Source organism: Euleptes europaea, chromosome 12 (assembly GCF_029931775.1).
Source record: "Euleptes europaea isolate rEulEur1 chromosome 12, rEulEur1.hap1, whole genome shotgun sequence".
Taxonomy (NCBI): domain Eukaryota; kingdom Metazoa; phylum Chordata; class Lepidosauria; order Squamata; family Sphaerodactylidae; genus Euleptes; species Euleptes europaea.
The window spans coordinates 3,710,031-3,737,190 of NC_079323.1; the positions used below are offsets into that span (position 1 = coordinate 3,710,031).

At 48.5% G+C, this 27,160-nt stretch overlaps 1 protein-coding gene across 1 annotated transcript in view; it reads right to left on the minus strand.

Annotated features, from left to right (window-relative positions):
* Nucleotides 1–4,100: 4,100 nt before the first annotated feature.
* The window catches only part of ARHGEF17 (Rho guanine nucleotide exchange factor 17), a 161,763-nt gene continuing 138,703 nt past the window's right edge, over nucleotides 4,101–27,160 (minus strand). The window contains exons 7-21 of the mRNA XM_056858830.1: nucleotides 26,702–26,752; nucleotides 23,634–23,743; nucleotides 20,858–20,943; nucleotides 19,872–19,990; nucleotides 18,394–18,607; nucleotides 17,590–17,663; nucleotides 16,358–16,551; nucleotides 13,119–13,369; nucleotides 12,306–12,555; nucleotides 10,915–11,001; nucleotides 10,571–10,638; nucleotides 9,739–9,887; nucleotides 7,305–7,479; nucleotides 5,817–6,074; nucleotides 4,101–4,276 (exon numbers count right to left, since the gene is read on the minus strand). Of these exons, the coding sequence (XP_056714808.1) occupies nucleotides 4,101–4,276; nucleotides 5,817–6,074; nucleotides 7,305–7,479; nucleotides 9,739–9,887; nucleotides 10,571–10,638; nucleotides 10,915–11,001; nucleotides 12,306–12,555; nucleotides 13,119–13,369; nucleotides 16,358–16,551; nucleotides 17,590–17,663; nucleotides 18,394–18,607; nucleotides 19,872–19,990; nucleotides 20,858–20,943; nucleotides 23,634–23,743; nucleotides 26,702–26,752 (2,262 nt within the window). The remainder of the gene's footprint in view (nucleotides 4,277–5,816; nucleotides 6,075–7,304; nucleotides 7,480–9,738; nucleotides 9,888–10,570; nucleotides 10,639–10,914; nucleotides 11,002–12,305; nucleotides 12,556–13,118; nucleotides 13,370–16,357; nucleotides 16,552–17,589; nucleotides 17,664–18,393; nucleotides 18,608–19,871; nucleotides 19,991–20,857; nucleotides 20,944–23,633; nucleotides 23,744–26,701; nucleotides 26,753–27,160) is intronic.

Sequence of the window (27,160 nt, forward strand, 5' to 3'; positions counted from 1 at the left end):
GAAGTCCAGGGTCACTGCGCAGAGGCAGGCAATGGCAAACCACCTCTGTATGTCTTTTGCCCTGACCTGGATGGCGCAGGCTAGCCTCATCTCATCCGATCTTGGAAACTAAGCAGGGTCAGCCCCAGCTAATACCTGGATGGAAGACCCCCACGGAAATCCAGCGTTGCTACACAGAGGCAGGAGATGGCAAACCACCTCTGAATGTCTCTTGCCTTGGTGAGGGGTCTGGAGACCAAGTCCTATGAGGAAAGGCTGAAGGAGCTGAGTATGTTTAGCCTGAAGAGGAGAAGACTGAGAGGGGATATGAGAACCGTCTTCAAGTTCTTGAAGGGCTGTCATAGAGAGGAGTGTGCTGAGTTTGTTTTCTGTTGCCTCAGAAGGTTGGACCAGAACCAATGGGTTGAAATTAAATCAAAAGAGTTTCTGTCTCGACATTAGGAAGAATTTTCTAACAGTTAAGAGCGGTTCCTCAGTGGAACAGGCTTCCTCGGGAGGTGGTGAGCTCTCCTTCCCTCGAGGTTTTTTAAGAAGAGGCTAGATGGCCATCTGATTCTGTGACCTTAGGCAGATCATGGGAGGGAGGCCATCTTGGCCATATTCTGGGCAGGTAGGGGTCACTTGGGATGTGGGGGGGGGGAGGTACTTGTGAAATTCCTGCATTGTGCAGGGGGTTGGACTAGATGACCCTGGTGGTCCCTTCCAACTATGATTCTGTGATTCTATGAAACCTCTACGGTGTTGCCCTAAGTCAGCTGCGACTTGATGCCACTTTCCACCACAGTGTTCAGTTCCAAGGTTTGGAGCTTGAAATCGAAAACAAACTCTTCCGGTTACATATTTGGGACTTTTAATGTTGATCAGAAGCATCAGAGGCGGTCCTATTTTATGGTGCCCAGGAAACTAATCGGAGACAGTTACAAAGATACATCCATTTCAGACAGAGCGGGAGAGGCGACGTTTTGGGACCAGTCCCTTTGGCACGGGCACCCAGGGGCTTCGGCCCTCTGCGACCTCCATATTTATACATTTATTTCAAAATCAGAAGCCTCATGGTCCCCTGAGGTGCTTCAATTTACAAAGCGACCACATACTCGGGGAGTCCCAAGTCCTAAACAAGTGGAGTGAAGTGATCCCGAGGCTTGCTTATGAAAACAAAGAGGGCCTTGCAGGATCAGGCCAAATTTCCTCCTAAATCCCGCATTCTCCGCAACAAAAACTGGCAAGCAGACATCAGGCGGCCAGCGGTCCCTTGCTAGGACATGATATACCTCAGTACTAGCCACGTTCAAATATTCAGCTCGACTTCCTCCTCTACCCACAGACAGCTTCCCAAACCACCCATTACTATACAGAAGAAGAAGAAGAGTTGGTTTTTATACCTCACTTTGCTCTACCTTTTTAAGGAGACTCAAACCGGATTAGAAGAAGAGTTGGTTTTTATATGCCGACTTCCTCTACCTTTCAAGGAGAGTCAAACTGGCTCACAATCTCCTTCCTCTCTCCACAACAGACACCTTGTGACGTAGGTGAGGCTGAGAGAGAGTTCAGAGAGAACTGTGACTAGCCCAAGGTCACCCAGCTGCCTTCATGTGGAGGAGTGGGGAAACCAACCTGGTTCACCAGATTAGAGTCCGCCGCTCACGTGGAAGAGTGGGGAATCGAACCCGGTTCTCCAGATTAGAGTCCAGCTCTCCTAACCACTACACCACGCCCCTCACTCAAAAGGCAAGCTGACACGACCCACAGGTGAGGCAGGGTTTCTGCATACCTGGAGAACTCCACAGGTTTGTGGGGGAAAAAGAATGCAACTTTGCAAATTAAGAAAAAGAGAAAGGTCCCTTGCTTTCCTTCAACAAAAGGCCTGATGAGGGCTGATCGGACACCAGAAGCACAGAAAACGGACAGCAGTGGAGAGTTGGCTAAAGGGGAGAAACAAATATGGAAATTGGCCCCTGAAAGTCTATCACAGGGTGCCCATGGTCACCATGGTAATATGGTGCCCATGGTCACCATGGCACCTGCCGACACCTACCCTGGCGCCCACCAAATGTTTTTGAAAGTGGACGGGGTCCAGTGGGGCTTTTGCCCAGCAAGGTTTCTGGTTGGCTTTGCAGATTTTCAAAAAAATTACTTTGGCAGCAGCTGCCGCAACAGCGCAACGATCTTCACTGTGTGCCTGAAAAGTAAGCTGGGGCAGCCATTTTTGTGGCTGGCTCCGCCTCCTGTGTCAGCCATCTTGTGGCTGCGCCCATAGGGTTGCCAGGTCCCTCTTCGCCACTGGCAGGAGGTTTTTGGGGTGGAGCCTAAGGAGGGCAGGGTTTGGGGAGGGGAGGGACTTCAATGCCGTAGAGTCCAATTGCCAAAGCGGCCATTTTCTCCTGGCGTACTGATCTCTATTGGCTGGAAATCAGTTGTAATAGCAGGAGATCTCCAGCTAGTACCTGGAGGCTGGCAATCCTATGCGCCCACCATGCTGCGTCAGAAGTCCAAAGGTGCCCGCAGGTTCAAAAAGGTTGGGGACCCCTGGTTTATAGAATCCCAGAAGGGAAGATTTCTGCAGGAGTGTCCGATTTCCACACTGTTTAGCTTCCTTTCCCGTGGAAAATTCATCCTTCTCCCAGTAGGAGATAACCAACCCAAAAATCAGCATTTCCCCCCGCTTCTTTGCAGGCCCCGCTCGGAATTTTTAAAAAGGCAAACGTATAAATTAAGTGCCACTAACAGCCTCCTCCCTCCCCAAACATAATATAAATACTGTACAAGGTGGGAGAGCATGTGGGCCATACAAACTCCCCTGCTCCCTCCCTCCCTTGCCCCGGTAACCAAGAAGGCAGAAAACCCTCTCCGTCCATGTTGGACCCTCGTGCCTGCCCGTCAGTGGGGAAATTCAGCCCAATATTGCACAATTATTCTGTCCGTACCTGTGTGTCTGTCCCTCACCCGTTGCCCAGAACGCTACAAGGGGGTCTGCATTCCCTCCCGCCCAAATGCCACGTCTCTCTTCTTCCCTTCAGACACTCAACATCCGGCAGCTATCTTGGGCAACGACCACAATCCGAATCGCAGAGCGACAGCAAGCCGCATGCAGGCATCTTTGATTGCGACAAGCGCTCGCAGCCTGCTCTCATCACGAAACAGGCCGCGCACAGTCCCACCTTCCCAGCTCTCCGTCACTTGTTCAGAAACCACGCAAGCTCATCGATCCGATGCTTCTCGTCCCACCTCCTCTCCTCAACTGACAATAAATAAAGGTTATTTATACATATATATATATTTTTAAAAACACACACACACGAACATACACCCCCTCAAAGTTATCTGTAAGCTGGTGACGAGGGAGCGGGTCCGTAATGTTGGCACGGTGATGGAGTGGAGTGGTTCTTGTGGGAATCCCGGGAAAGGTTGACTGGTGCTGGCTAAGTGGATGGAATGTTACGGTGGCGTCGAGCTGAGGTGTCTACATCCATGTCCGAGGGAAGGTGGTGCGAGGCAACCAAAGGATGCGAGATACGGCGTCCGATCCATAAGGTGAACGTACTACGGCGAAGGTTGTCCGAGGGGTATTCCACTGACACAATCCACCTTTGGCCTCAAAGTGCGGGTGCCACAACACCCAACGGCTCCTGGCTGGCTGGTTGAGTTGGGAGGTTTCTTACCAAGCAACAAAAAAGAAGCAGACAATCCTTTTTCTCAAGCAGGGCCGGCTTCCTACATTGTCTTCTCTCTCTCTTCCTCTCTTGGGACCTTCAGGCGGACCCAAGGTATCAAGAATGCCCCCAGCCCACCCCGTGCTCTCCTCCTGTCTCCCACACACGCGCTTACACTTAAATCACGGCGGCAAGCGCGAATTGTGCAACATGGACTTGCATTCTGGAGAGGGGAGAGGGGTCAGAGGAATCTGTACACGACGCGCCTCGGGGCGTCGCTCTCTCCGTGCGGCGGATCTGGAAGGTGGCCACGGGCACCCATTTGAGACAGCCAAGATGGGAGATGAGACACGGAGACGAGCTGGTACATGTGCATGTGTGAACAGGCAAGGACGGGACCGGAGCACTCTCTCGCTGTCCCCAGAGGGGGCCCAAACCCCACTCCGGCACTCAGACCCTCCAGAGCAGCAGGTGGTTTGTGCTGTCGTCCCGGCCCACCGTCTCACTGCTGTTGGTGAGCCGGAAGTCTTCGTAACCATCTCCACCACTGATCACGAGCATCTTCGACTTGGGAGGCCTGTGTCTCGTTGAGTCGCGCTTCTCCAGGTCGTTGGACTTCTCTGTACCTAGGAAAAGGGGAAGGAGGGAGAGGAAAGAAAGGTGAATGCTACTTTCTACACTGAGATTACCCAAATGGTGTGGCCAGAACTAAAAAGGCAATCCATGGTTGTTTATGCATGGGTACTTTCACTCCCGTTCACCCCGTCTGTTTCGGTTGTTCCTTGGAATTATGCATGAGTTTTCCCTCCATTAGAGATGACCTCGCTGCCAGCCCTCACAAATCCTGGGACTTCCTGTTCCTCTGTTAACCCGATTCTTCCCTCTCCTGAGCTCAGCCTGGGTGAAATCTCCATGCATAAGGCAAATTGCGGGACACGCAAGCTTGGTTTCTCTCACAGCCAATTACAAAGCAGCAAGTCCAGAGGCAGGGATTCAAATACTTCCTGCTTCCTCTGAGCTCTTTCTAAGCAGAAGAAAGGCCTGTTAAAATTGAGGCTTGGCTTTCTCCCCCTCCCCCTTCTTTTCAGGTTGCTCCATTTTTTGTTTTATGTTCTTAAAATGCTTTTTTATACAGCAATTGGGATTGGAGGGAGGGAACTTTTCTCTCACTACAGCCAATTACGAAGCAGCATTTCAAGGGGCGGGGATTCAAATACTTCCTGATTTGAGCTTGGAGAATGCTGGTGCATAGACTCCCAACAGGAAAGTGTGGGTCCAGTGAGCAACGAACCTCAGTAAAACACCCACGCATAAACAACCTATGTTTGCTACTAGGTTTGAGTCCAGTAGCACCTTAGAGACCAACCAGAATTTGGGAGTATAAGCTTGCGAGAGTCAAAGCTCCTTTTTTCAGGGACCTCCAGTCCTTCTTGTATCTGATGAAGGAAGCTTAGACTCTCGAGAGCTTATATCCCCCAAATCTCGTTGGTTGCTAAGGTGCGACTGGACTCGAGACTAGCTCTAATACTGCAGACCAACGTGGCTATCCCCTGAAACTACATTTGCTGCATTTCATATACAGTGCACCTGATTTTCCACATCAGTTTGATCTTTTGATTTACTGCTAACTCATACATCGCGAGTCCTCCCCTATGATGCCCGCCAACTCATTTAACTTGTCTTTCCAGCCTACATTCAAACGCAACAGCTCTCCTGCAGAAATCTCAATTGTGGCAGAGGAGAGGAAGCAGCAGGGCCCAGGCTTTCTCTGTCACCCATCCCTAGGAATGTCACCCTGCTGACCACCGTACATATTAAAATCACCTCCTAGTTCTTGGGTGTTCAGCCAATCAACAGGGCAGCCATTGCCTGCCTCTACGTAGCAACTCTGTTATTCCTTGGAGGTCTCCCATCCAAGTCCTAACCAGGGCAGGCTCTGCTTAGCTTCCCAGATCTGATGAGATCGGGCTAGCCTGGGTCATCCAGGTCAGGGTAATCCATTGCAAGCAAAAAAATTCCCTCCACACCATGGATGAAAAATAAGCTTCCAAAGTGGCAACATGAAGAAAAGTAACTCAAGAAGAACATGCAATACATAAGAACATAAGAAAGGCCCTGCTGGATCAGACCCAGATCTTGTCTCTCGTTACCCGTGCTCAAACCCACCTGGATCCCTGGGCAAGGGGAAAAGGACATCGAAACTTTCCGGCAGCTCAATGGAAGTGAGGAATCGGACATGGCCCGTGTGTCCCTGCGAGAGGCCCACCGGCAAAGGCGGAGTCTTCGAGGAGGCGGCGTTGGCCGTGATGGAGAGCGTCAGCACCACCCCTGCGCTGGTACCGATCCACAGCAGGTCCTTGCACGCCAAGAGGGCGGTGATCCGCAAGCACGCGGCCTTGTGCTGACGGATGATGGCGTCTGACCCTGTGAGACACGGATGCGGGATGATTAATCGGGAGTCAAAGGGGGCAAACAGGCAAATGGTAACCAAGGTGGAGGAATATGGGGGTGGAGCTGGTTCTTTGCTTCTCCCGCATTGCCTTTTGAGACATCCAACTGCAGATATGGAGAGTTCACAGTCCAAACCCAAACAGTTCAGTTTCCCAGGGATTAACGCAGACCAAAGTATGTCATATAGGGACTGTGTGAATTCCCGGAAGGCACATGCAGAGAGAGCATGGGTGTCATACCCAGAGACTTCTGTTAGGAGAAATTTATGGTGGGACCATAACTTCCTGACAGTGTAGTTCCTCAGTGGGACAGGCTTCCTCGGGAGGTGGTGGGCTCTCCTTCTTTGGAGGTTTTTAAGCAGAGGCTAGGTGGCCATCTGTCAGCAATGCTGATTCTATGACCTTAGGCAGATCGTGAGAGGGAGGGCAGGAAGAGATAAGTCAGTGCTTGGCTCTCGTGGCCCTTTCTTACATGCCCAGCACAATGCTGATCGCCACTTTGCATCAGGAAGGAATTTTACTCCAGGCTAGATTGGCCAGGGGTCCTAGAGATTTGTTTGCTTTCCTCTGAGCATAGAGCAGGGGTCACTGGGGGAGTCTGGGGGTGGGAAGGTAACTGTGAATTTCCTGCGTTGTGCAGGAGGTTGGACTACATGACCATTGTGGTCCCTTCCAGCTCTATGTTTCTATGACCCAAGGTAAGTTACCTGCCCAGTGTACTTTCTACCCAAATGGACAGCTTATAGACTGGGCCACACCCAAAGAAGGTGTCAATCCAGTTCCATCCTACCCCATCACTTTTCTTAGCTGATGCTCCAACCAGTTCCTCTGAAGGGCTACCAACAGGGCACAGAGGCCGAGGCCTTCCCCTGAGAAGAACCTCAGAAGAGCCCTGCTGGATCAGACCAGTGAGGGTCCATCTAGCCCAGCATCCTGACTCACACAGAGGTCAGCCAAGTACTCTGGAGGTCCAGCAACAGGACAAAGAAGCCAAAGCCTTCCCCTGATGTTGTCTCCTGGCACTGGGATTCAGAGGTTGACTGCCTCTGAAGGTGGAGGTTCCCTTTAGTCACCATGGCATAAGAACTCTGTCCCCCAGCATCAAACACCACAATTAGTCAGACTGTCCTCTAGTGGGAGCTTCCCTAGATTACCACCCCCTCCCCTGCATGTAAGGACACTTTCCCCCAGCTCAGGGTCTTACCTGCCAACATCTTGTGGACCGGAGGGGTGACGTCCACTTCCGCTAGTTGTTCATAGCTGGCCGGATGGTACAGCCTCACCTGGGCACTGCCCTGAAGGGTCACCCAGACGCCCACGCTGGAGCTGACCAGGCAGGTCACACTGCGGCTACTGTCCTGGCCAGCGTGAAACGAATGCTGGACAAGGGAGGGAAGAAATGGGGCTGAAGCCACTGAGGGAAGGGAGCTGGTGAACGGTTTGTGCGTGTGTGTTATCGAGCCTAGTGCTTCTTCTCCAAGTGGAAACCTATCCCTCTAGCACATTTTCCAGCCAAGTACACAGTTCCATTCCCCCTTCACAACAATCCAGTGAGGTAGGCTAGGCTAAGAGAGAGTGAGTGGACAAAGGTCACAAACACAGTTTCCTCCCTTCTCCATTCCCCCTTCACAACAATCCAGTGAGGTAGGCTAGGCTAAGAGAGAGTGAGTGGACAAAGGTCACAAACACAGTTTTCTCCCTTCTCCATTCCCCCTTCACAACAATCCAGTGAGGTAGGCTAGGCTAAGAGAGAGTGAGTGGACAAAGGTCACAAACACAGTTTTCTCCCTTCTCCATTCCCCCTTCACAACAACCCAGTGAGGTAGGCTAGACCGAGAGAGAGTTCTCAAGGACCCTTCGTTGATCAAAAGTGTCCCAAGAGGCAAGGTATACGTTTTCCTTTCCTCTCAATTTCCCCTCACAACAAGTGAGGTAGGCTAGGCTGAGAGAATGAGTGGCCGAAGGTCACACACAGTTTCCTCCAGTCTCCGTTTCCCCTCACAACAACCCTGTGAGGTAGGCGAGGCTGAGATTAAGTGGCTGAGAGAGTTCGAAGAGAACTGTGACTAGTCCAAGGTCACCCAGATGGCTTCATGGGGAGGAGTAGGGAAACCAACCCGGTTCTCCAGATTAGAATCCACCGCTCTTAACCACTACACCATGTTGGTGAAGGCTTGCCAACCTCCAGGTGGGGCCTGGGCATCTCCTGCTATTACAACTGATCTCCAGACTAGAGAAATCTGTTCCCCTGTAAAAAATGGCGGCTTTGGGGAGTGGGCTCTATGGCATTATACCCCGCCGAGGTCCCTCCCCTCCCCAAGGGCCAAATCTCCAGGAATTTCCCAACCCAGAGCTGGCAACCCTGCAGGGATATTAGCTAAAATAACAGCACGATGGCCAAAACATATTATCACAAAGAAAACATAAGCTTGTATGATATATCAATATGTCAATTTTTCACAACCTTGTGTGTGTGTGTGTGTGTGTGTGTGTGTGTGTGTGTGTGTGTGAAGTGCTGTCAAGTCACTTCCGACTCATGGCGACCCTAGGAATCAAAGTCCTCCAAAATGTCCTGTCTTTGACAGCCTTGCTCAGATCTTGCAAATTGAGGGCTGTGGATTCCTTTATTGAGTCCATCCATCTCTTGTTGGGTCTTCCTCTTTTCCTGCTGCCCTCAACTTTTCCCAGCATGATTGTCTTTTCCAGTGACTCTTGTCTTCTCATAATGTGATCAAAGTACGACAGCCTCAGTTTAGTCATTTTAGCTTCTAGGGTCAGTTCAGGCTTGATTTGATCTAGAACCCACTGACTTGTTTTTTTGGCAGTCCACAGTATCCATAACACTCTCCTCCAACACCACATTTCAAAGGAATCATATTGTCAATAGGTCAATTTTTTCACAACCAGAAACGCAGGTAAGTATAATGTTTACAAGATAGTCTCTTGCAGCCGTCTTTGTTGGCCTCGCTGGTCATCGTCTGGCTTCGTTGCTCCACACTTATTAGCCTTGAGAGTGTTATTCGAGTTACTGACACACCAATTTATACACAGAAGAGGAATTCATATTAATCATATTGAGACTGTTGTATGGACATTTGTATTTATTTGTGTCTTTAATTACAGGACAATTACCTGGAGACTATCTTGTAAACATTGTACTTACCTGTGTTTCTAGTTGTGAAAAATTGACCTGTGTGTGCGTGTTAAGCGCCATCAAGTCGCTTCTGACTCATGGCGACCCTGTGAATCAAAGTCCTCCAAAGCGTCCCATCCTTAACAGCCTTGCTCAGGTCTTGCATACTGAGGGCCGTGGCTTCCTTCATAGAGTCCATCCATCTCTTGTTGGGTCTTCCTCATTTCCTGCTGCCCTCAACGTTTCCTATCATGACTGTTTTCTTCAATGACTCTTGTATTCTCATAATGTGACCCAAATATGATAGCCTCAGTTTAGTCATTTTGATATGTAGTCATATTGATATATAATACAAGCTTATGTTTTCTTTGTGATACATTGCTTTGGCCATAGTGCTGTTACTTTAGCTGCTCTTTTTGAATTCAGCACAGGGTTATTTTTGTATTAACCCTACAGGGATGGCACAGGAAACAGAGGCAGAAAAGGAGTCAGGTGCCCTCCGTACCTCCTGCTGCAGGGTAGATGTACTCAAGACGATGACTCGGTTCTGGCATCCACACCAAAGCTTCCCCGCCACGGCCACCATCTTGGTTACGGGGCTGCCCGGAGAGCCCAAGGCGAGGGATTTGGAGTTCTGAGAGTCCCAGAAACGGCCTGCGAAAGAAAGGGATTTGACACTTTTGTTCCCCCTTGACAGACTGTACCTATTGATTGTGGATGAGCCAGTTAAGAGGTCACCCAGCTGGCTTCATGAGGAGGAGTGGGGAAACCAACTCGGCTCACCAGATTAGAGTCTGCCACTCATGTGGAGGAGTGGGGAATCAAACCCGGTTCTCCACCGCTCTTAACCACTCTGGCTCTCAGCCTGGCTCTATCCTGCCTCCACCTCTGGGAGAAAGGTGGCCTTATCCTGGATATGCTGAGCATTTGAAGTACTTGGACAGCAATTGAGACTCCTTGTTTTGACACTATTATGCTCAGCTCTTCAAGCTGCAAATGTGAGGCTGACAGAACAGGGTGTCTAGGTCACAGGTCCCACCAGTCGCCACTTCTGGAAGGGCTTATCCTTTATTTAATTCGTCAATACCCCACTTTCCTCCCCAAAGTGGGTTCCATCTTTCCCCTCTCCTCCATTTTATCCTCACGACAATCCTGTGAGGTAGGTTAGGCTCAAAGTTTGTGAGTGGCTCAAGGCAGAGCGGGGACTCGAACCTGGGTCTCCCAGGATTTAATCCAACACTTCAGCCGCTACACCATGCTAGTTCTGTGGTTTTGCCACCCCATCCTCCGAGGGTAAACCCTTCCATAAAATGGCTTTACAGTGACACTTTTGTTACCTGCTTCTCTTTGATAGGCAATGAGCTCCCCATTGGCCAGCGATACAAACACCTGGTTATCAAGATACCTGCAGCGAAAGAGAACAGAATGGAGTGGGTGCAGAGGCAGAAGAAGAAGCTTCCAAAATGGCAAAGCTAAGCTCAGCATCTCCCCCCCCGCCCCCCCCCCCAACACACAAAACGTATTCAACCCTCTGGTTGGATTTTGGGTAGATATTTTTCACACTCTGCAGTCCTAGAAACCCAAGTTTTGTTTGCTTTTTTAAAATGAAAGTTGCAATCCTCCGGATGCCAAATCCAGGACCACAGAGAACGTCTTGAGCAAAGCATAACTTGACACTTACAGGATGCAAGTCACTGAAGCGGCGTGCTGCATTTTCATGCTGTTCTTCCGGTTGCGGATGTTGTCTGAGGATTGGTAGACGTGGATGCTGCAAACCCAAAGACAGGAAAGCTGGGCATGAGATCCTGGCTGGTTCACATGTAAGCAACAGTGCGCTGTGCTAAGTTTGCAAACTGTGGTAGCGAAATGTTAACTCCTGCAATCAAAAGCTTTAACTCTGGCTCAGAAGAACATAAATAACAGAGCTTCCCCTTCTGTCTGGGGAACTGGACTGATTTTCATTATTCAATGACTGAGAATGTTTTGGAACATTCTGTGACCTCACAGCAGCCCAGCCAATGGCTAAGGGAGCTTGCAGATAACCAATAGCCATCTTTTAGCTTGTTATACAGAAGGGAAGGTTTTCTAGCAATGCCTTTAGCAGTCTAATCCCACAACTGATTTTATTTATTTAATTTATATCATTTATCACCCGCCTTTCTCACTGGCAGATTACATAAGGTAAGTCAACACAAACAATAGGATGACACATCTAATAAACAATGTAATAGGACTAGGATTGCAGAAATCTGAAACAAGGTGTACGCATTAAACATGATACTGGTACTGGAAGACCCAGGTACTAGAAGGTACTGGAAGATCCAGGTATTTCCTAATCAGAAATAATGGCTGCTAAAAGTTTATCATACTCTGCGAATGGTAAAATTAACTGTGCTGCAACATTTTGGGAACATAAGGAATGAAGAAGGAAGTCAGCAACCTTTAATTAGACATGATTTAGTAGCAGAGCACTGCATAAAATCATACAGTCTGTTGGCTAGAAATGAATGTATGTCAGCTGACTTTCAAACTAAATTGTTGTTTTGTACGACTGTAATTTATGGAATGGTATTAAAGTGGATTACATATGATTTTCACAAATAAATAAGGGGAAAAGGGGGGGGGAAACAAACATGACTTATTAGCCAGGGAGCCTGGAGGTTTTTTGCTTTCCTCTGGGCACAGAGCAGGGGTCAACTGGGGAAGATTGGGGAGTGGTAGTTATGAAATTCCTGTGTTATGCAGGGGGTTGAACTAGATGACTCCTGACGTCCCTTCCCGCTCTACATTTTTATTAAGTAATGCAAGAAATGGTATTTTCTAAGCAGAAATATAATGGGGTGGAAGCAAGATAAAATCATACAGCAAGGGGTTACTACAGATTCGGGGTGTGCGCTGATTTTTTGGGTTTTTAAAATTTGGTATATTGACACGCACACCCCTACTACAGATTGTGGTACAGTCCAAAGTCCTGTTCCCTGTATCAAAATGACTTCCTAGATCATTCTTATAGCGCAGCCCTATTGCTTTTCCAAAACGACCCCCTCCCCTCCGGAACAGTTTCGTTCCTACCAGCCATCTTCGGTCCCCAGCCACATCGAACTCTGATAGGCCTCCGGGTCGATGCTCAACAGGTCTTCTAGGCTGCCCCTGGTGAATGACCCTCGACTCGACCGCCTCACAGCCCTCCCGTCCATGGGGCTCTCACTATTCCTGTTTTGAACGAAAGTGCTGGCGATGGGGAGGAAGGCGGCCGGATCCTGCTCTTCTTCCGAGCTGGTAGTTTCTGCCGTCGCATCTTTAGAACTCGGGATTTCCTCATCTGGCCAATGGGAAGAGACAGAAGAATACACATTAAGGAATAAGACTTCCAAACATGAAGGCTTAGTGGGAAAATTACATCTTATGATTTTGAGAGCCGGCATGGTGCAATGATTAACAGCGGTGGTTTGGAGTGGTGGCGCACCAGGTTTGATTCCCCGCTCCTCCACGTGAGCGGCGGAGGCTAATTAGTGCAGAGGAAGTGTTTGCTAAAGGCGCCCGGGTGGCCCCGGCCTGCACAATGTCTGGGTCATTTACAGCCCAGTATAAATGGAGGACTGATGGAAACTGGAGGATAACTGCATGTATTTATTTACGTTTTCCAATATTTCTAAGCTGCCTCTCTCAACAAGGAAGCTCACAACTCATTTCCTAAAAGGTTTTTTTAAAGTGTTATGTTCCTGGTAGACACAGAGATATGTTTGGAAGAAGGAGACTCAATTTTCCAACTCCACACAACAATAAAATGTGCTGGGCAGTTGGAGGGGTTCAGGCAAGTAACTAGCCCTCAGCATGTCTATCCTGTGTGAACTCTCCTTGGTAATGGGAAGGATCTGAACTCACTTCCGAAGCTGGAGGAGATGGTGGAATGGCTGGCTTGGCTCTGGAGGGTGCTGGAGGGGCTGGGTGAGGATTCGTCGTCGCTGTCGTCGCTGTCGAAGGGGACCAGTTCTCGGTTGGCGCTGTCCATAGGTTCCGACAGCTCCAGCGAAGATCCGGAAATGGAGATATGCAAGCACTGCTGGGGTCCTGCCTCCTCCAGCGTGGCATGGAGTGGCTCAGAGGAAGGGCAGGTCAGAGACTCCGGACGCTCCCTAAGAAGAAAGAGAGAAAGACGCAAGCAAATGTCAAACGTGCGTGTCCCCTAGCAAAATGCAAAGGTCCAGAAGAGGAGGCCAAGGAACACAGGAATGGGTGAAGGTGGGGATTCAGTACTGACAGGAACTGTCTGGGCATACAGCAGGGGTCACTGGGGGAGTGTGTGGCGGGAAGGTAGTTGTGAATTTCCTGCATTGTGCAGGGGGTTGCACTAGATGACCCTCGAGGTCCCTTCCAGTTCTGTGCTTCTATGAATGAGGGATGCCGAGATCCAAGCCAAATGATCAGCTGACTCAAGGGGTGGAACCTTCACTGGGATGAACCACTCTGGACCGTATAAGGAACATAAGAAAGGCCATGTTGGATCAGACCAAGGTCCATCAAGTCCGGCAGTCTGTTCACACAGTGGCCAACCAGGTGCCTCTAGGAAGCCCACAAACAAGACGACTGCAGCAGCATTTATCCTGCCTGTGCTCCACAGCACCTCATAGAATAGGCCTGCTCCTCTGAGTCTGGAGAGAATAGGTGTGCATCATGACTAGTATCCATTTTGACCAGTAGCCATGGATAGCCCTCTAGTCCATGTACATGTACACTCTCCTCTTAAAGCCTTCCAAGTTGGCAGCCATCACCACATCCTGGGGCAGGGCACAATTTAACTAAGCTTATTTAACAATTTAACCATTTTCTCTGACACACTACCTTTCTATATGCAGGGGTTTTTGGATGCGTGGGGATGCATCCAAACAGCTATTTACCTATTTTCATTTATAGTCCATCTTTCACACTGGGACTCAAGGTGGATGACAAGTACTGCATCTGCCCTGGCCCACAAAAAAAGCTGCACCGCTCAATTTTGAGGATTATTTAGCTTGGGCCAAGGGAGTCAAGAGCCACTAAAGCACAGAGCTGACAACAGCTTCAGGAACAACTGGACAGGAAGAGAAGGAGCTTTCCTAGCCTGAATCAAGTGGATCATCTGTGTAACTGTTCTGCCCGGCAGCAGCTCTCCAGGGTCTTGGGCAGGGGTTTTCCCCCTCTCTCAACAAGGGGAAGTGATACAGATTGTGGCTAAGTTCTTTGGCACGCACAGCCTCTCCTCTGACATTGTGGTATGTCCCCCACCCCCAAATGGCTCTAGGCATTCACTGCTGGAAAGACTCTTGTGCTGGAGGAACACACCGGCATCACTGAAACACACCAGAGAAACAGCACGGGAGCCAAGCTATTCTTTAAGACAAGCAGCTTTTAAAACGGCAGTGCAATGAACACGGCAATAAAATAGTGATTAATTTTTTTAAAAAGGCATAACGACAAACCAGTGGGTCACTTGAAACAATCAGACGCAACAAAATCCAGCTAGTGGTGGAAAGGGAGGGCAAGCCACAGTCAACTTAAAGCAACCTCCTGTGGTTTTCACAGGAAGAGACAAACAGTAGTGGTTTGCTATCTGTCTCTGTGTAGCAACCAAGAACTTCCTTGGTGGTTTCCCATCCAAGGTCTGATAAGGTCTGACAAGATTGGGCTAGCCTGGCCCGTCCAGGTCAGGGTGAAAATATTTTGCTGGAAACTCCAAAGGGAGAGGGAGGAGCCAGCAAAATTTAAAAAATAGAATAAAAAAAATAAAAGGCTGGGGGGAGCAGGGAGGGAAGGACGATTTTCACCTAGTGCCAAAAAACTTAAAAGGGTCAGCATCAGGTCGACAGCAGAGGTTTCCACAGTTGATGTGTTGAAAGAAACCACTTGTTCTTGATTGTTATTTTTATTTATTGACTTTCCTCCCCGCATGCACCTTAGGGTTGCCAACCACCAGGTACTAGCTGGAGATCTCCTGCTATTACAACTGACCTCCAGCCGACAGAGATCAGTTCCCCTGGAGAAAACGGCCGCTTTGGCAATTGGACTCTATGGCATTGAAGTCCCTCCCCAAACCCCGCCCTCCTCAGGCTCCGCTCCAAAAACCTCCCACCAGTGGCAAAGAGGGACCTGGCAGCCCTACCGCACCTCCAAACGGTTTGTGTAGCCCAGGGGTCCACAACATGATGCCCATGGGCACCTGTTGATACCTTTCCCGGCACCTGCCAAGTGTTTTGAGAAAGTGGGTAGAGCCAGGTAGGGGCTTTTGCCCAGCAAGGCTTCCTATTGGCCAGTGGAGACATGACTGGCCATGCAGATTTTTTTAAAACGTTGCTTTGGCAGCAACTGCCTCCACAACACAAGGATCTGAACTGTGACTGAAACTCAGCTGTGACCAGCCCTTTTGTAATCGGCTCCAACTCCTGCAGCTGCCGTTTTGTGGAAGCTGTTATCTGGCTGCACCCACCATGCTGGATCAGAATTCCAAATGTGCCCACAGGCTTAAAAAGGTTGGGGACCCCTGGTGTAGCCCATGGGCACCACCCCACAGGATGGAAGAAGAAGAGTTGGTTTTTATACCGACTTTCTCTACCACTTAAGGGAGAATCACATGAACACATGAAGCTGCCTTATACTGACTCAGACCCTTGGTCCATGAAAGTCAGTATTGTCTAAGACCAGCAGAGGCTCTCCAGGGTCTCAGGCACAGGTTTTTCACATCACCTACTCGCCTGGTCCCTTCAACTGGAGATGCCGGGGATTCAAGCTGGGATCTTTTGCACGACAAGCAGATGCTCCATCAGTGAGCCACGGCCCCTCCCGATCAAACCGGCTTACAATCACCTTCCCTCCCCCTCCCCACAACAGACACCCTGTGAGGTAGGTGAGGCTGAGAGAGTTTGGAGAGAACTGTGACTAGTCCAAGGTCACCCAGCTGGCTTTGTGTGGAGGAGAGGGGAAACCAACCCAGTTCACCAGATTAGCCTCCGCCACTCATGTGGAGGAGGGGGGAATCGAACCCGGTCCTCCAGATCAGACTCTACCGCTCCAAACCACCGCTCTTAACCACTACACCACGCTGGTTCTCATTACACCACAACATTCCTAAGAGGCACTGAGGATCTCACCTGAACGTTCTCTTCAGGCCAGGCACGGAGGCGATGCAGAGGATGCGGGCCGAGCAGACAGCGATGCAGGCTTCCACGGTGGGCTCCTTCCGGATGCTGAGGAGGCAGACCTGCCCCACGTAGCCGTCGCTGTTGCACACCCACACCTCGTAGGCGTTTTCCAGGCTGCTGTGGCTGGGAGATGCACAGGAGAACTGGAAGGCAAGAGGCGAGGGTATCGCGGCTGAGATTCACAACAGAAGGGCTTCGGCGAGGGACGCAACAAAAATCGACACCCCCTTTCTGCTCTGTGGGTACGAGACATTCTGGGGAGATGCGACTGCTTCTGGGCTGAGGCACAGGAAGCTGCCTTATACTGAATCAGCAAAAAGAAATAAAACGGCCGCACCAGTAACAGGAAATAAAAATAAGGCCAAGGCCAATGGTGCAAAATAGGGGAAAAGATTTTTTATTACTCAGAATGATAATTCCCTATGCATTTTGCCAAGGGGCAGGGAGTGCCACAATTTAACTATGCGTCGTGTGAAGAAAGACTCTCTTTTGTCTGTTTTGAACCTCTCACCCTCCAGCTTCAGCAGATGACCCCGTGTTCTAGTATTATTGCAGAGGGAGAAAAGCTTCTCCCTGTCCACTCTCTCCATATCATGCATAATTTTATAGACCTCGATCATGTCTCCCCTTAATCGCCTTCTTTCCAAGCCCTAAAGCGTTTTAACCATTCCTCTTTGGGCAGCTGCTCTAGTCTCCTGACCATTTTGGTTGCTCTTTTCTGCATCTTCTCAAGCTCTGCAATATCCTTTTTTAGGTGTGGTGACCAGAACTGTACATAGTATTCCAAGTGTGGTCTCACCATAGATTTGTACAAGGGCAGTAGGACATCAGCAGTTTTATTCTCTATTCCTTGTCTAATTATGGCCAATAATTATGCTTTCCTTAATACCGGAGTAAGGAAATGTTTTGGTGAGCAGGTCTTTATAGTGTGTATATTCTGGCCTTGTGTGAAACCTGTTCTTCGGTGAAAAATCCACCCACAGTTTTGTGCTGTCTGACTTTTGCTTTCAGCGGGCTTCACCAGCATTCAAGACCAGAACAACCCTCCGCGCTACGTTTTTTTTTTTTTTGCAATGAGCTCCCTGGCTGGTAAAGGCGTATTTCTAAAGTTCTGAGCTATGTGTTTTGCTCAAAAAGTGCCAGTAAATAAGGCTGGCTTGATTTACAAAGTCTGAACATACCTGCATCCCGCTCCTCGTTTTCATGATGGGAATCGCCTTCAGGAACTCAGGATCCAGGGAATTTTTGTTGGAAGCTGGTGATTGAGAAAAACAAAAGTTGCACAGACTTATCCGAATGCTGGCAAATGAACAATAATCAGCAGCAGGCCTTTATGTATATAAAAATCTGGTTGTAGCCTCCCTGTTTCCTGTTTAAGCTGAGATGATATCACGGAAAGTTCACAAACTGTCTTGCTGAAAGTGAGGGTGTTAGCAATAGAATGTTAACAAACAGCACAACTCATGGGACTGAAGTGAACGGTTAATTTAACCGGGATTAAAATATGGTAGCTCGCGCTTCAGTGACACAGTGGCCCTTATGGGGAAGGAATGGTGGGATTGGGAACCTCTGCTCAGCCCCTCCTCATTGGGGCAGGGAAAGGGCACCACATACCTGTAATTTAAACCCTTTCTTGTGAGTCCTATCCTTTGCTGCCAACAGAAACAGCTCCCTGCCCTCCTCTAAGTGACAGCCCTTCAAATACTTCAAGAGAGCAATCACAAATAGCTTTGTTGGCAAGAGCTGCATCTCATTTTGAACACATGAAGCTGCCTGATACTGAATCAGACCCTTGGTCCATCAAAGTCAGCATTGTCTACTCAGACCGGCAGCGGCTCTCCAGGGTCTCAGGCAGAGGTCTTTCACATCACCTATTTGCCTAGTCCCTTTAACTGGAGAGGCCAAGGATTGAACCTGGGACCTTCTGCATGCCAAGCAGATTCTCTGCCACTGAGCCACAGCCTCTCCCCACCAATGCTACCCACCTAGTTTCTTCTTGGTGTCCTCGAAGGCATGCTCGAAGCTCTGGCGGGCGTCGGGGTTGGGGAACTCGAAGAAGTAGGACTCGTTGCTGTCAGCCTTGGAGGCCGTGAGCTCCAGTTTGTTGGGCGGGAAGGACATGGTGAAGGAGAGCGACTGCTTCTCGGCCAGCTCCCGGTGGATGGCCGCCATCAGGTCCTTGATGACGTCGTCCAGGGTCTGCGGAGGCAGAAAACACACCGGTGCGGGTGTCAGTGAGGAGGGGGTCCCAAACGTGAGGAGCAGCAGGCCGTCTGTAGAAGGCACAGCGAAGCTTTGGAAGCCCTGTGGCTCTTACTGCCCCGAGAAGCGGGAACGGACATAATGGAGGGCTGTTTGGGAGCTGATATTGATCGAAGAAGAGACTACGACTGGCTCCTGCAGCCATAGATAATTGTATAGATTATCAATCATTATTACTGCTCCAGTCTTTATGAATACTCTTTTGACTATGAGATATTGATAATTGTATTTATGGCTGCAATATTACATCCCCTCATTTAAGAGGGAAGCATACGCGAGGATTAGGTTTCTTTGTGGATGAAAGTCTAAAACAGAGGAAGAAGGGCTGCAGATTTATATTTTGAATATTACTTTGCAATAACAATCTATGCATAGTCATAAAGATTTTTTAATGTATATTTCTGTATGTCTTTGAGTCTAGAATGTTGATTGCTTAGACCACTGAAGAAGGCTGTATGGCCGAAACGCACATGGTCAGAGTATAATTGTGCTATTTTATGTCTTACTGCGTTTTTATGAGTATGTCAGTTTGGTAGGCTGTTGAAATGCTCTATATGTGTTATATGTGGTATTAGATTTTATCCTGAAATAAATGTATACATATTTTGTACTTACATAATTTTTAGCGTGTATAACTTCGATTTTTACTTTTATTTATATTTTCTTGATCTTTTGGATACTTAATCCGAGTTTTCCCACAATAGCCCAATGCAAGTTTGGAGAGGCATTTTAAACCATGAAAGAGGCACAGAAGGAAGAAGAACAAAAGTTGGTTTTTATATGCCGACTTTCTCTACCACTTAAGGAAGAATCAAACCGGCTTGCAATCACCTTCTCTTCCCCTCCCCACAACAGACACCCTGTGAGGTAGGTGGGGCTGAGAGAGCTCTTAATAGAACTGTGACTAGCCCAAGGTCACCCAGCTGGCTTCATATGTAGGAGAAGGGAAACAAATCCAGTTCACCAGCTTAGCCTCCACCGCCCGTGTGGAGGAGTGGGGAATCACACCCGGTTCTCCAGATCAGAGTCCACCGCTCCAAACCACCGCTCTTAACCACTACATCACACTGGGAACAGCAAATGCCTTTCACATTCGGATGTGACCTAAACCCTGCCAATTACAGAGCTGCGGGTTTCTAGTCCCTATTACTCAACAGCGTTACCTGACTTTTCTGAGCCATTAACGGGGGACCGTCCTCACCTGATGTGGAAAGCTGAGGGTTTCGGACAGCTTGCTGACTTGGCCGAGGGTGCTGAGGTCCTCGTCCAGGCGGCAGATGGTCTTCTGGATACTCTCCCGGTTGGTGGACTGAGAGGGCCCTGAAGCCAGAGGGAACTCGTCTATCATATGGCAGCATGTTAGACAAGGCAGCGACAGGCATCTATGGATTTGGGCTGGCTCAGTTTTGCAACGCTGCCAGCATTTTGATGTGCTTTTTTAAAAAACATTTTAAAGTTTATTCTAATTTACGCTATGTTTACTTTTATTCTAACCTGTGCATCAGAAAGACCATCCATAAAAGCAGAGCTACCAAATCAAATAAAACAAGTCCCCCAACTAACGTTCCCCCTTTCTGTTTTGCAGTCAGCGTGAGATGCTGCTTAGAGTGTGGGATTACAACTTGGGTGACCTGGGTTCAAATCGAGGTCAAGGCTTGAACCCCCCCCCCCAAAAAAAACCCTCTGCAAGGGTAACCGAGCCATCTTGCCTAAATAATTGGCCCTCTCTTCTACGAACTTGTCTAATCTCCCTTCAAACCTTCCTACGCTAGAGGCGATCATCGTATCCTGTGGCAGCGAGTTCCAGAAGGTAACTTTGCATTACATAAGCAGTGTCATCCCTCACTTAAGGATTGGGTCCTTAAGACTGCCTGTTGCCAACCTTGATATACACAGCTCTGAGTGAACACACATGAAGCTGCCTAATACTAAATTAGACTCTTGGTCCATCCAAGTCAGTATTGTCTAATCAGACCGGCAGTGGCTCTCCAGGGTCTCAGGAAGAGAAAGGTCTTTCACATCACCTACTTGCCTCGTCCCTTTAACTGGAGATGCCGGGGATTGAACCTGGGGCCTTCTGCATGCCAAGCAGATGCTCTACCCCTGAGCTACAGTTGTAACAGTGGTCTGTAACAGTGGACTCCGAATGGACTCCTGTGAGTGACTCAGGGGAGGGGCTACACAAACCTTTCACAATGTCCATGTCTTCCAATGGCATCTTCCAGAGCAATTTATACTTGCTGGTGGTGTCGATCACGCTGGCTGCCGTGTAACTGGAAAGAGACGGGGCATTGAGAACGGAGGCATTTTGCAATACTGAATGTGGCAACTGAGTGGCATTGCTGGCATATTTCCGAGACCAAAGTAGTCGAGCTGAACATTTATCTAATACAACAACCAATAAATCTATGTTTATTATATATTGTGCACAATTGTATTTAAAATCACAGGGCCTAAAATACAAGCTTCCTGTGTTTTTACATACAATTGTGCACAATATATATTAAAAATAGGCTTTTTGGTTGTTATATTAGATAAGTAAAAGAGCCCCGTGGCGCAGAGTGGTAAGCTGCGGTACTGCAGTCCAAGCTCTGCTCACGACCTGAGTTCGATCCCAACGGATGTCGGTTTCAGGTAGCCGGCTCAAGGTTGATTCAGCCTTCCATCCTTCTATCCTTCTGAGGTCGGTCAAATGAGTACCCAGCTTGCTGGGGGTAAAAGGGAAGATGACTGGGGAAGGAACTGGCAAACCACCCCGTAAAACAAAGTCTGCCTAGCAAACGTCAGGATGTGACGTCACCCCAACGGTCAGGAATGACCCGGTGCTAGCACAGGGGACCTTTACCTTTTTATATTAGATAAGTGTTCAGCTCAACCGCTTTGGTTTCCCCTGGTTTTTAGATTGAGTTTCTTTGTTCCGCTTTTTCTTCAGTTATATTTCCAAGACCTCCATTCCCGGTGGGGGCCCTCCCTCCCTTCTCTTTTTGTCTTCCTGCATTCTTTGGCCTTTTACGCAGGGACGTTTCCCCGCCGTCACCCCCGCCGACTGCTTCAGGGCTTCCTTTTGACTATGCGTGCCTTTCCTGCCCGTCAAAGGTCACCTTGCTCTCCCCACGGGTTCTGCCTATGTTTTCCAGATGTTGTTTTAGCCAGAATCTGGAAAATGAGGGCAAAATGTGCGGGGAGAGCAAGGTGACCTCTGATGAGCAGAAAAGGCACGCATAATCAAAAGGAAGCCCTGAAGCAGTTGGCGGGGGTGACCGCAGGGAAACGTCCCTGCATAAAAGGCCTTTGTTTGGCATGTTAGATTTATATGCTTTTATAAAACAAACACAATACAAATAGAAGTACGTCCCACATACATCTTTCACTCCTCTTAAGAAATCAATCTTTTCTGCTTATAACAAGATCCTCCTCAAGTACCTATTGTAGGCGGATCTAATTCAACTATTTCATTTAATATTACTCTTTAACACTACACAAACCTAATAGTTCATTGATTAATTATGAGTTTAATAATTTATTCCAAAGTCTTCTTGCAGTCTATATATTACTACGTTTATTTAATATAGTTTTATATTCGTATATTAGTACTCAATTATGATCCTACCCATCAGTATTTCTGAACTATTAGTAATGCCATATATTGTGTGTGTGTTAAGTGCCGTCAAGTCGCTTCCGACTCATGGCGACCCTATGAATCAATGTCCTCCAAAATGTCCTATCTTTGACAGCCTTGCTCAGATCTTGCAAATTGAGGGCCGTGGCTTCCTTTATTGAGTCAATCCATCTCGTGTTGGGTCTTCCTCTTTTCCCGCTGTCCTCAACTTTTCCTAGCATGACTGTCTTTTCTAGTGACTCTGGTCTTCTCATAATGTGACCAAAATACGATAGCCTCAGTTTAGTCATTTGAGCTTCTAAGGTCAGTTCAGGCCCTAGAACAAGCAATGCCATATGTTACTTGTTGCCAAATCTAATACCTTATATCTTTAGCTGTATATAGCAAATAATATATAATCAGCTTATTTTCTCAAGATATATATACTTTTTGAAGACTTATATGTTTGAAGAGAAGGGTGGGGCCTGGGCTTTAACTTCTGGAGAATGCCTGGATTTTTGAGACAAGCCAGTCATGAAGAAGTGCTGCTGCAGGGGGGCTTTCTTATAAAAAGGAACAGAGGCGTCAAGGGACTGGCTGCAGACTGCGTAGGTTTCCCCAAGAGGATAAACTGCCCCCCCAGGACTTTTCAGGTCAGGAGAAAAGCATGGGGAAGAAGGCCAAAGATACGGCTTTCTCTTTTGCTGCAGTCCCAATCCAAAATGGTCCTTTCAGCACCTGGGAGACGCAGAGTGTGTTACCACATTTTTATTACTTGGTCCTCCGGGGCAAAATCCCCGTACCCATCAGCTGGGCTCTGAAGAACACAGTTGTCTCCATGACAGACCAGGAAACACTTCTACACTTCCTGATGCTGGCAGAATTTTACTCCTAACCAGTCCGTGCCTGCCAAAAGCAGGGGTGGAAAGCAACTGCTTGCTACACTGTCCAAGCAGGAGCTGATGGCGAGGTGGTGGTAGAAAGTGCGGTCAAGTCACAGCCCTGCGGGGTCAACCACAAGTCAGCAAGTCACCGCCGTGAACTGCTTTAGGGTCACACTGTATTGGTCAGGCCACACCTGGGGTATTGTGTGCAGTTCTGGAGGCCTCACTTCAAAACTGAGCGAGCGCAGAAGAGAGCGAAGAGGATGATCAGGGGCCTGGAGACCCAGCCCTACGAGGAAAGGCTTAGGAAGTTGGGAATGTTCAGTCTGCTCTAGGCTGACCCTGCATTGAGAAGGGGTTGGACTAGATGGCCTCTATGGACCCTTCCAACTCGATGATTCTATGATCCCAGGGGACATTTTGTTTTCCTGAACCCTCCCCTCCCAACAAATAAATAATATATTTAAGAAGGTTCGCTTACAGGCTCATGGAGCTCCGTCGCAGGGACCCTGACTTCCGCTTCAGCGTGGTACAAACCAACAGGTCTGTGAAAAGGAAGAGGGACCGGTCCTTCTTGCCGCCCACGGCTTTCTGCAAAGCGATATGAAAAAGATCAGGTAAGCTCACACATACAGAGAGCTGTTCATATCCCGACACTGATGTCTATTGGGGTAAAGTAAGGTGTTGTAGTATGAAGAGAGCCAGAATGGTGTAGTGGTTAAGAGTGGCGGTTTGGAGCGGTGGACTCTGATCTGGAGAACCGGGTTTGATTCCCCACTCCTTCACGTGAGCGGTGGACGCTAATCTGGTGAACCGGGCTGGTTTCCCCACTCCAACACATGAAGCCGGCTGGGTGACCTTGGGCTGGTCACACTCTCTCAGCCCCACCTACCTCACAGGGTGTCTGTTGTGGGGAAGGGAAGGCGATTGTAAGCCGGTTTGATTCTTCCTTAAGTGGTAGAGAAAGTCGGCATATAAAAACCAACTCTTCTTCTTCTATAGCAGGCATATAAAAACCAACTCTTCTTCTTCTATAGCAAGAAATGGATTCTTTTAGATCCATTCTCTCAGATGGGCCTGGGATCAGTGCTCTATGGCCAACAGACACTAAAAACCCCATTTCCTGGAGCGTCAGGAAAACACGCCGATTGCCACGGGCTAAAAAGATCACAGGAAATAACGGTGGTATTTTAGAGACGGATTTCTGAGGCGGCAAGCAGAGGGCTTCTTCGTTATCTTCAGCTTGTTTTGCAAGGAAGATGCTGTTGGTGAGGGTGGTTCTTGCACAGAGGAACAAAGACTGAGGCCACCTTAGCTGGTCTGTCCCTGAATGCAATATCAGTCTCCCCACCCCACCCCACCCCACCCGGTTGCTTTCTCCTGACTTCCTTCCTTCATTTCCCCCTGCCTGCTCTTTTTTTCTCATCTCCTTCCCTAAAGTGGCATCCTTTCCACTTCGGACACCCTTCTTCATAACCTCCTTCCTGGCCCTCTTCCCACACAACCTCCCATCTTTTCACACCCTTGCCCTGTCCTCGACTTCCCGGCAACAGGCTGTATCTTCTCCTGCTCTTTCACTTTCCGCGCTGAAGCTGAACCGTCTGTCGACGTTCCGTGACTGAACCTTTCCCTTCCGCATGTCTGCGAGGAGCGGTCCGTAACAACGCAGCAGCAGCCCAGCCAAATGGTAGGATGCATGTGTTTGCTAGCCGGAGGGGCCCGTTTGTTTGCTCAATGCACAATTATAAATAAGGTAATAAACCTGGTTAACAACCCTAGGGAATGCAAAAACAAACTGAACGCATTTAACTCAGCCGAAATCCACGCAACTGATAGGGAGGGCGAGGGCCGGAGTACCGTGGGCTTTATGAATGGCGATGCCGTTAATCATCTTTTTTTTTTTTGATAAAAGGGTTTTTTATTTACATATTTGCTTTCTGTGCCGTTAATCATCTTTAAACGTGGTCTCCAATTCAGGAGCCGCACAGCACGAAAGCCCCAGCCACGGGAGCAGGTACGCCTTCACGGTGCCTTTTCTCGTTTTTAATCCGTCTTAACCGCCTGCTGTAAACTCTGCAATTTGCGGTTTATTTTTTGCCACCTAATGCACCGAAATTGAGTTACGAAACACCCGAGGAAGGGCAGGATTGGTGCGTCTAATGGTGTGTGTGTGTGTGGGGGGGAGCAGATATTGCTGACAACTGGCAGCCCCTTGAAAATCCAGCGTGAGCCGGGAATAACACGGAGAAGGTCTTTGGGTGGAAGAGGGTCCATTCATTTGCCTTCCCTGCTCTCCGGTTGTCATGGAAACCCCCGGCGCCGCACGCTTGGCTGCGGGGAATTCGGATTGTTATCTCCTCTTTGCAGCGCCAGGACCACAATTACATCCTATTTGGGGAAGAAGGGGAAGGGAGGTGTGGTGCAGTCCACTCGTGGGGCTGTACCGTCTAGAATGCACAGGCTTGGCTTGGGGTTGGGGGGGAGGAAAGGAGGTGGTTTGCTTTAAGGACCACCCCCCAAAAATGTCAAAATCTCACTGTGCACATCAGGCAGAAGCTGCCAAGTTTACAGATGGATACCAAGTGGTTCAAGATGGTGAAAACCAAGGTGGATTGCGATGAGGATCTTTGTAGTGGCTATTTTCAGCTCCCTTTTTCATTGGCTGCGTTTTGCGCCAGTAGTAGGGTTGCCAACCTCCAGGTACTGAGGAAATAAATGGTACTAGGCTCTTGCAATACAAACAAACATCTATTATGCAAAACTGCGCAATAAGTGAAAGTGTAAACCCTTACAAACGGAACAACAACATATACAACACAGCTCCAAAAGGCTGCTCAATTTTCTACAAGAATTATCACAGAAGTGTTGTAATCAGTCAAAATTAACTTGAACTAATACATAAATGCTAGTCATTTTGGAAGCGAGCAGCCTTGCGGTGCAGAGAGAGCAGAGCCAATTTTTGAGAATTTTTATTCTATAGCCAAGAAGCAACTGCATATGACATTCAAGACGAACGACTGAAGAAGCTGCTAACGCAGCAGCGAAAACGCGAGGGTCATCCGGGCCGCGTTCTCGTCTTGCGCTCACTCTCGAGATAATTTATGTATTAGTTCAAGTTAATTTTGACTGATTACAACACTTCTGTGATAATTCTTGTAGAACATTGAGCAGCCTTTTGGAGCTGTATTGTATATGTTGTTGTTCCGTTTGTAAGAGTTTACACTTTCACTTATTGCACAGTTTTGTATAACAGATGTTTGTTTGCATTGCAAGAGCCTAGTACTATTGCTTAGCATTTGGTACTTGTGCCTATTTCTCCAGTTTGCTAACCTCCAGGTACTAGCTGGCGATCTCCCGCTATTACAACCGATCTCCAGCCGATAGAGATCAGTTCACCTGGAGAAAATGGCCGCTTTGGCAACTGGACTCTATGCCATTGAAGCCCCTCCCCTCCCCAAACCCCACCCCCTCCCCACCCCAAAAACCTCCCGTCAGTGGCGAAAAAGGACCTGGCAACCCTAAGCTGTAGACCAAACTAGCCACACTTACCACTTCCACCACCATCTCTTGGCGTAGGAACCTCCGCAGCGGGGCCTGAAGCTGGAGAGGAAGGAAAGGGGATGGGTTAGCGATGCCGCCCAAAGGCTTGACTGGTACTGTAACGTTCGCTTCTGAATCTCTACGACCAACGCGTCTCCAATACAACGTCAAGAATGCTAACGTGCACAATGTGAGAAAAATGGTTGAATAAGGAACTGAAGAACTTCTTGTTCAAGTCCAGCTTTTCCAAGAGCGGGTCTGATTCTTCCAAAGGCGACTGATGAAGGGAGGATTCAAGGACAAAGGAAATACCGGCCTCCTTTTCTCACATTGGATTGGACTTTTATGGTTTTTGTAGATCAGATATCAGTGACTGGACAGTTGAAAAACACTTTGTGTGGGTAGTATACTAAACATGTTTATGTGGAAATTGATAACTTGTATAAATGCATAACAGTACGAACAGAT